Source organism: Merops nubicus, unplaced genomic scaffold (genome assembly GCF_000691845.1).
Source record: "Merops nubicus isolate BGI_N331 unplaced genomic scaffold, ASM69184v1 scaffold22059, whole genome shotgun sequence".
NCBI lineage: Eukaryota > Metazoa > Chordata > Aves > Coraciiformes > Meropidae > Merops > Merops nubicus.
In genome coordinates this window covers 1-9,791 of record NW_008631937.1, presented here as the reverse complement: position 1 = coordinate 9,791, position 9,791 = coordinate 1, and the positions used below count along the sequence as shown (strand labels likewise).

Sequence of the window (9,791 nt, the reverse complement as noted above, 5' to 3'; positions counted from 1 at the left end):
GGGGGGGGCAGCGGGCAGCCTGGCACCCCCCGCCCACCCCGCGCCCAGGTTGTCCTCGTCGCTGGAGTCCTGGCAGCAGTGCTCCGTGGGGTCCACGTAGAGCACGGTCACGTCCAGGATCCCACTGGGGCCTGTCACTGCCGGGGGGGAAAGGGAGAGCAGCGTTCACTGGGGCAGCACCAGGTGACACCCAGCAACATCCAGCAGCAGCAAAAGCAGACCCCAGCCAGAGCGTAAACCTCACGGCTGCCTGCACGTGGAGGGGACAGCACCAAGTTCAGCCTCATTGAAAACAGTAACTTCTCCCCTCGGACCTTTTGGGTAGGTTCTAAGAGCTGTTCAGAAAGTCAACAGCCAGTCCCAGAGCCAGCACAATGTTCCTGACTGGGCCGTGCATCCTGTTCACTCCAGGGCCAGAAGACTCTGGAAAGGGTCTCACTTGGATACACTTAGCAGCTACAAACCCCCTCATCACAGAATCATTCAGGTTGGAAAGGATCTCTGAGATCATCCGGTCCAACCATCAACCCAACACTCCCATGACAACCAAACCACGTCCCCAAGTGCCACGTCCACATGTTTTTTAAACCCCCTCCAGGCGTGGTGACTCCAGCACCTCCCTGGGCAGCCTGGGCCAATCCCTCACCACTCTGCCAGGGAAGAAATTCACCCTCATATCCCATCGAAACCTCTCCTGGGGCAGCTTCAGCCCATTGCCTCTCATCCTATCACTGGTTACCTGGGAGAAGAGACCAACCCCCACCTCACCCCAACCTCCTGGCAGGTGGTTGCAGAGAGGATGTTCTGAAGCAGTGCAGAGGAAGAGAACAGATCTATACCTCTAAAAGAGTTTAACAGTTTTAACCACTGGGGAAGGGGGAAGAGTTATTCCAGCTGGTCTTCAGCTGAAAGTTCAGGCTTCAGTTGCCTGAGAACCAGTTTTAAGCAGAGATAAGAAGACAGTTTCAATTCCCTTGTCTTCTTTTTATACAGAGAATAAAGCCCTTACCATCTCCTTCTCTCTCGCCTTCACTTTCCTGATCACCTTCATAACCAGAGCAGGTATCTAGACTCCAGTCTAAGAAGTTATCTAGAAGACTTTCTTCCTGGGTGGATAGTTCTGCTGTGGGTGTAGTCACAAAGCTGCCTCTGTCATCCTGGATGCTGTCTTCCCTCCTCCTGCAGCCAGAAAATCCACAAGTCCCATTAAGAGCCAGGGCTTCTTTTCTGGCTCTTTTAATAGGTATGTCAAGGTAATTATAGAAAAATTGAATATATTGGAAATATTATGGAAATTATCACGGAATATATTGGAATATTATGGAAAATTTTCATACTGAAATATGAAACTATGAAACCTCAGGATAGCAGAGAGGAGGAAGGGCTTCAGCTCCATTTACAGCACTGAGTTATACTGGCCTTTTAGTTCTCTTTCCACAGGGGGAGCTAAGGAAAGTCTGAATTTCCACCACGTTCTTGTGCAAGGGGCTGGGCCCCGGGTCCTCCTGTTTCACACCCAACAATGAACAGAGCTGGCTGTAACTCATCATCTGAAAAACCAGAGACAGTAAGAATTAGACCACGAGATTCCCAGAAGGAATAAACATCCAGAAGGGGGTTATTTATTTTCTAGGAGAAATATATCCCAACAAGTTCTTCCCACAGGCACTCAGAGCAGGTACAGTCCCCACAGATGACATTTAAAACCACCACTTTCCACATTCTTTCCTCCAGAGGCCTAAAGCTGGAACCCAGTGCCCATTACTGGCAGTTTACTACCCCTGCCATGCAGTAGCATTGCTCTGGGTGTCAGACATGAGCCAATAAAGACAGAGCTCAACCCACCTTTTCTTTGCCTATTTCTTCATAGCGCTCGTCTTCGAATCGCTGTTTCACTGCAGTCAGGGACACCTGCCTGTAGTCCTTTGGGACATCACCATGGAAACTGGAAAGAGAGATTAAATCCCCAATCTTAGAATGGATTATGTGATACCCTGTGAACAAAACCAGCCAGTTTAAGTACTTTCCCCTCTGTCCTTCTCAGCTCTGTGCTCAGGAGGTTGGTGTTCTATCAGGCAAGCAGCTAGCCAGGTCACCTGGGTTCTAAGGTAGGAGCATCTAGTTACATCAGGGAACAGAAAAGGCAACAAGGTATTTGCCTGGTACTTTTTAAAACATGAGCTACTTTTGCTGCTGGAATTCCTTCCTGAAGCACACCACTAAGCCAGCTGCAGTCTTCTGAGACTAGTGCTGTTTGGGAAGCTGAGAGCTGTTAAGCCTTGAGGAGCATCACGTTCTCTGTGACCCAGGGAACCCACCAGTTGGGAGAGACAGGGAGAGCTGTCCCTGAACTGCTGCCTAGACCATAGTGCCTTGTGGGAGGGGAGCAAGGCAGTTTCCCAGAGCCACCTTCTTCATCAGGAAAGGCTGACTACAAATGTCTGCAAGAGCTGGGATCCAAGTGCCCATGTGCCCTCCCAAGAGAGTTCCAAAACTATTACCACTTTTGGTAGAGGCTCAGCACACAGGGCAACAGATCTTCAAGAGAGAAACCAGTGCACTCAGCCAGCTGGCTGGTCCAGGGGTGTGCTGGAAAAGAATAACAAATACCATTTCACAAAACTTGGTGGTTCTGCAATCTGGTTTTATTTTTTTTTTTTAATGGGCTGAAGATCAATCTTTACAAGCTTACACCCATACATAGCTTGTTCAAGATCACAATTAGCTGCAGGAGCAGGTTTACCTGCCCAGCTGAAGATATAGATAGGTACAGAAATCTTCAGTCTTGGTTAAACACAACACTTGCATAGTCTGATGTTAATCATCCTGTTCATCATTGCTGTTATGAGGTAAAATACCCTGACCTCAACTCTTCATTCCAAAGTCTTCTAGCTGTCCCCCTGTCCTCAGCCCTGGTGAGGCCACACCTTGAATCCTGGGTTCAGGATTGGGCCTCTCACTCCAAGAAGGACCTTGAGGGGCTGGAGCGTGGCCAGAGAAGGGCAACGAAGCTGGGGAAGGGTCCAGAGCCCAAGTGTGGGGAGGAGCAGCTGAGGGAGCTGGGGGTGCTGAGCCTGGAGCAAAGGAGGCTCAGGGGAGACCTTCTGGCTCTGCACAGCTCCTGACAGGAGCCTGGAGCCAGGGGGGGGTCGGGCTCTGCTCCCAAGAAACAAGGGACAGGATGAGAGGAAACAGCCTCAAGTGGCCCCAGGGGAGGTTGAGGTTGGACATGGGGAAAAATGTCTTCCCAAAATGATTGTCCAGGGCTGTGCCAGGCTGCCCAGGGCAGTGGTGGAGTCCCCATCCCTGGAGGGGTTTCCAAGCTGTGGAGATGTGGTGCTGAGGGCCATGGCTCAGTGGGGACCTGGCAGTGCTGGGTTAACAGCTGGACTTAATGTTAAGACCTGATGATCTTAAAATGTCCATTCCAACCAAACCAATTCTATGACTCTTCTCTGCTCCCCCAGCCAAGTGAATGAGACATTTTGGTTTTAGACTAAGTAATACCAAACACCAAACACCCCAAAGGCTCCCTAAAAAGGCCAGGCAGCCTGCCACAGCACGCTGCAGCTCCACCTAAGGTGGGGTTCCTCACCTTGCCTGTGCAGGATCTTGGCCAGCAGCAGCGCCGCGGCAGCCAGCCGAGCTGGGGAGTACACACACAGGCTCGTGTTCAGGAGTGACAGTTCACAGATGAAGCTGTAGAGGTGAAGAGTTCTTCTCTCCAGAGAGGTGACATTTGACAAGACTTCTTTGTAGTCCACAACGGTAGGCATCTAGTGCAGAGAACAGGTTGCAAATACAAGATGAGTAGCAAGTATTAAAGGATTTTCCAACCTCGATCGGTCTGTGGTATTTAGAACAGTCATTCCCAGGAGATGCTGTTTTCATCACATTAGGGGGTTAACTGTTACAATGACACTGAAACATTCTCCTGTGAAAGAATAATTGGCTTCTTAAAACTTCAGTTTTAATCTCTATGGAAAGGCAGAGGTTTTGTATCTGCATGCTCTGAAACATGGATGGTCTCCATAGCTGGTTGAGAACCCTCCCATGCAACCCCAACAGCTTCAGTAAGAAGTGCTTATTACAACAACCTGACTTCCTTAGCAGCCCAAGGGCTGAAATATTCCACCTGCTTTCCAAACTCACCCTTATTTTTCCTTCTAGGGCAGAAATGATCTCACCCATCATTCTGACCAAGTCTTCATACTTGTAGGTGTTGTCTGTTAGCCACACAGCTTCCCGTATTGTCAGGATCTCTTTGCTGATGAAACTGCAATCAAATAATCACAGTTAGCCCCAGAAGAACAGGAACTTGTGCACGTGTCCACTAAGGTTTTGGAGGCAGATAAAAGCACCCAAGATGATTAAAAGAGTTAAGCAACTTCATAAGGTACTTTCCCAGGTACACAGAGAGAATAAACAACAGCAGCTCTTCATTCATTTCACTTTTAAGCTGGAACCACCTATTAGAATGTTCCTGATGCCCCATTTGTGAAACCTCCTCTAAGTTAAGATGCAAAATACTAAGGAAGCCACCACAGAACAATGATTTTTTCCACCACACCATGTGGTTCACCTGATCGTAACAGAATAAACTAGGAACAGCACCACCACAGCTGTTCCTTACAGGGCTAACTCTCCCCCGTGTGGCATGACAGGTTTCAGTTGGTGCTGGAATGCATTTAGATCAACTATGGAGTTTTTTCAGATTTAAGAACATTCAGGGAATCACATTTTGCATCTCATTTGCAGGGACTGTGTGTGTGTGTGTATGTGAACACAGCTCAAGCCGCAGTCAGCGTAGGGGGAAGCCAAAGATTCTTTCCATCATTATTATGAGCAAGAGGGGGGGAGGAAAAAAACCCCTTGAGCTTCAGAGATGGATCTGAATGATAACAATAACCAGCTCTGCTCACCAGTCAGAGGTCCTACCGTGTGCAGATGACCATGCAGGCTATTCCCAGGAGCTGCAGGCGAGCCCGGGGCACAGGTCTCAGCTTCAAGTAACGGTCCACGCAGCCCACTGTCATGTGAAGGCACAGGCTGGAGAAGTCCTTCATGGTAGCCACTTCTACCAGCCAGTCAATCAGGATGTACCTAGGCAGGAAAGAGACAACACCTATGCAGTCAGAAGCTGTTCAAACCTGTGCTAAACGTCTACTCCAAGTCCTTTCTCCACTCACAAGTTCCCAGCCAAGAAATTTCATCAAAAGAATTTTCAGAAAAGTGACACATTGCACAGAGAGAAGGATTTGCCACCAGAAGTCTGTTGTTCTGGGAAGGGTCAACAGTCTTCCTAATTTCTCTGTGAAATGGAATTAGAAACTATCCTATAATAAGCACTCCTCACACAAGGAAGAGTAGGGAATATCAAATTGGAGGCTAGAGGCCACCTAAGATAACTAGAGACCAACCAAGATAACAAGACTCTAACAAGTCTTGACAAATGCAAGAACTGAACGTCCAGGAAAACCCTCACATCTCCTTTCACTTCTTCATCAGGGTTTGAAATAAGGGCTCTGACACCTCTGAGGTGTTGTGTTTCTCTCCTCACACATAATCCATCACAGAAGAGCAAAGTGAAACCCACCATCTTCCAACAGACCTCATTCTGGGTTGGTTTCCCTCTCCACATGTAAGCAGGCAATGGTTTCTGCTGTGGGGCCTGACTCCCAGAGCTGGGTTTTTACCTCATTGTTTCATTCATTCCTTTCTGCACAGTGAAGATACTTTGCTTCCTGATGGGAAGGGAAGCTTGAAAGATTTGAGACACTGTTTCACTGGAAGATTTGGCTTCTAATCCTAGTTGGTTTCCATTCCCACAAGCTTTGGCTAAAGCTATCTGTAGCAGAGAGAACACAAAAGAAGGCTGGTTTGTTTTTTTACCAAACACAAACTAAGGCAGTCCAGGATGGTCCTTTTTTCCTGCTGAAAACAGAGTAAATGTGACAAAATACTTCAGTCAGGTGTTCTCAGCTTGTCCTCACCATTGAACACACACACACACACACACACACGTTAGTTATTTGGGGCAGGCTTTTAAGTCCATCAAAAAATGCCTCTTTACTCAGGCTGTACCACAGATGTGAGCTACTTTCCAAAAGAGAAGGACTCACAGAGTAAATACCCACATCACACGTTGATATTATTCAGCAATTTTGAGCCTGCTTCTAAAGTGAGGGGTCAGGCCTATGATGGCAGCATTGAAAAGACCAAATTCAGACTTTTCCCAGGAGAACAGCCAATCTTACCTGTGCTTCCCAGCAGCCCTTTGCTGCATAGTCTCGTAGCTTCCTGAGACTTTGGAGGTATCTGCCAGGGTCTGACATCTACAGAGAGGAACAGAAACAGGTTTCAAAATCCATTATTTGTACATCAAACAGAAGGACTGTAGTACTAATATCCAGAGAAAAACCACTGCCTGTGGGTCCATCTGTTATTTCAGCAACCAAGCCATTTCTCATCACCACAACAAAGTTGGTTTTAAGGAGCTTTCTTCAGTTCTTGCCCGAGGTCTCAAAGGAAATGAGTCAGGTCACCTGGGAGTCCAAGAGCAGAGCCTGGGCAGATTTATTACTGACAACACCAGCAGCCTCCCACTCCTGCTCCTGCAGGATCACTAGCCAGCAAGGCCTGTGCCCTCAGCAGGGCCAGCATAAAGGAACTTCTGCCTGCACCTCAGCTACAGCTGCCTGCAGACTCACTTCAAACACCAGGGCAGGCACCAAAGCTCCTCTGAAAGAGTTCTTGGTGCTCTCCATGTTTATGAAGCTCTGAGGAACAGCAGTTTGTGTTCACTCACTGCACCCAACAGAGGTCCAGAAGTTACAGTGAAGTTGTTTTGAGACAAAAAAACCTGCTACTTACAGCAGCCTTTCTGTTACTTTCCCAAAGGAGGTAGGAGCTGTTTAAACAACCCTGCTTTGAAGATTCTTCAAGCATTTCAAGCGATTCTTTTCTTTTTTCTTCATCCTAAGAACAAAAAACATGACAGTAGTTTTGCTGCCCAGCCAGCCAGATGCCAGATCTCAGTACTTCAGAATCAGCCAGTTGTGAGTGCCCTGCAGAGGCAATTCCCCAGCCACCCAGTGCTGCCCTTTGAAGATCCAGGCTCAAAAAGCAGCTAATAGTTTTCCTCAGCTTGACAAGAGCTTTCTGGCTCACTTGCCACTGAAGGTTTGGGTTTTTTTGGTATGCTTTACAACTGGAAGGCTTCCATTGAGACATGAACACACCCCAATTAATTTCACTGTTTGTAAAATTCAATAAACCAAGTTAATAATGTGCCTTTAATCAACAAGTAAATTAAACTCATGAGAACAGAAACTCCTAGGCCACTCGAGGAAACTGAGCATTTGGCTGTTTGTTTGTTTGTTTAATTAATTCAAGGTAAACAGCTTCAAAAGAAAAATCATCAAAAAAGGCCCCAAACACACCAAATCAGGAACAGTGCTCACCTCAAAGAGACTCAAGACCTTAGCCAAGCAGTGTAGAATAGATCCTTTCTGAGCCTGAAGAAAGCATTAAGATAAAGCATTGTTAATGACAGACAAAGAGCAGCAATTTTTGCTGCCAACTCCAGACTACAATTTTGTTTGCCTTTCAATCATTCCTCCCCTTGTTTTTCTCAATATTATCTTTGAGACAATGCTGAATCTCTCAGAAGAGACAGGACCAGCCTCTGGCACTCATCAGATACCAAGTTTGGGAATAAATTCATTAAAATGATTGATCCACAGCCATTGAAGCAGTGAGATTATAGCAGCTCCTTGGGGAAATAAAAGTCTTTTTTTCCTCCAAAATAACTCGATGCAGCTACCAGCCTCTGCTGAAGTCAAGGGCAGAACAAAATCTTACTTTCTCCAGCTGACACTCTGCTTTGAGGCTCTCATAGACCACAGCTTTACAACAGCTGCCACTCAGGGACCAGGGAGGACGGATGAAGAGCCAGATGAAGGGGGCTGCAGCCGCGTTCAGCCGCTCCGCCAGGCTGAAGAAGTGAGATGCCTTCAGTCCATTCACCTCTGCACGGCCCTCCTCTGAGATGGACACTGAACAGCAACAAAGCCAGAAATGATGGGGGGTTCATTCACAACGTGTGCTCAGCAGTTAGGTCAAGACAGACCCTAGGGTACAACTGGGAAAAGGTGGAACGGTGTCTGCCCTTTAGAGTCTTAAAAATCATGGAGATGGCAAAAGAAGAAAAAAATCTTACTGCAATTAGTCTTTAGGAACATGAAACACTAAACTGGGGGGTGGTGGTGGGTGTTCTGCAAGTGCCAGTACTCAAAGCAACATCAATTCCTGTCTGTGTTAAACCAATGGGCAGGTAAGTCACCTGCCCTGCCCTCTGCAAGGAGGCTCCTCCTGTCCATCGTCACTCCCTGTAGTTACATCCCTCACGTGAGGTAATTAGCCAAGTCTCATCAGAATCCCAGCACAGAGAGGGCTGGAAGGGACCTCTGGAGATTACCTCATCCAACCCCCCTGCTCCAGCAGCTCACCCACAGCAGGGTGCCCAGGGTCACAGCCAGGAGGGTTTGGGATCTCTCCAGAGCAGGAGACTCCACAGCCTCTCTGGGCAGCTGCTCCAGGCTCTGCCCCCTCACCCCAAAGAAGTTTCTCCTCCTGCTCAGGTGGCACCTCCTGGGTTCCAGTTGGTGCCCGTTGCCCCTTGTCCTGTCACTGAGTACCACTGACCAGGGCCTGACCAGAAGTTTAAAATAACTTCTAAACACAAACTCATAAGCTACACATTGATGACTTCTCTGAAAGAGCTGAGCTCTACACTATGATTTAACACCCAGGAATTTGGTGCCTGGTGCTCAAGCTGCACCAAAAGGTGAAGCACCCCTCTCAGGAGGCCTCAGCACCCACTGAAGGCAGTGAGCTGGCTCTGCACTTCCCTGCTCTAGGACCCAGGTACAAAAGTATCAGTGTTTGAGATACAGGAGAAACAACTTTCTAAGTGTAACCTCCCCTCAGACCCCAGGAGAAGCTCCCCCACTTACAGCCTTCGTTGTACAGGTATGCTATCCCCAGCTTCACAGCAGCTTCAAAGTTACCCCTTTCAGCAGCCCTGAGTGGGAAACACAGGAAAAAACCTTGAGGTTGAAATTAGGAGGTGCTTCCAGGCCCACATCCTCAAACTAGCTACACTTCAGGACAGGCCTGGCTGTGAATTGGGTCATCACCAGCCCACAAACCTATGCACCTTCACTTCAGAAGTTACACATCAGTTTCACTGTAGCTTTTATTGCAACAACCTTTTTGCAGGCCAGGGACCAGGAGGATTTGACAATTCATAGGAACTGTTCCCCTTTCCCATTCAACACCCCCAGAACGTGCCACCACGTTTTGGTACTTGTACCATCAGGGACAAGCATCTTAGACATGCAACCAACAATTCTTCACACTAAGATCCCCCATTTACAGAGAGGACTGACTAGAATTGTGTACCTGCCTTCAAACATCCTCTTCTAGGAGGTCAGACAGATTCAGTTCTTTAAGCTCACCTTTCAAACATCTGCAGGTTGCTTGGAGAAGGCCATATTTCCTGGAAACTGGCACACGCCCACACACTAGCATGATTATCCACAAGGTATTTAAGATGTGAGTGCACCTGCAAGGGGGGAACATAAAATAATGACTAAAACAAAGGGACCAAGAGAAAAGTAGTTCTTTGGTACTTAGTTTTAGATGGGTAACTAATTAAATGTAAGTCAGTCATAATTCGTTACCTGCCTAATCACCTCTCAGTCAGCCTCAGCTCTGTGCCTGGGAAG

The 9,791-nt window shown here is 47.7% G+C and overlaps 1 protein-coding gene across 1 annotated transcript; it reads right to left on the bottom strand.

Moving 5' to 3' along the window:
- Window positions 1–26: 26 nt before the first annotated feature.
- CCNF (cyclin F) lies at window positions 27–9,628 on the bottom strand (the record flags this gene model as incomplete). The annotated part of the gene is made up of 15 exons (XM_008947775.1): window positions 27–137; window positions 1,010–1,179; window positions 1,420–1,550; window positions 1,846–1,945; window positions 2,502–2,589; window positions 3,596–3,776; window positions 4,153–4,276; window positions 4,939–5,103; window positions 5,697–5,848; window positions 6,258–6,335; window positions 6,874–6,978; window positions 7,464–7,517; window positions 7,864–8,057; window positions 9,018–9,085; window positions 9,522–9,628. Coding segments are annotated over 15 exons (1,828 nt in total), but the record flags the coding sequence as incomplete, so codon positions are not given.
- Window positions 9,629–9,791: the final 163 nt, after the last annotated feature.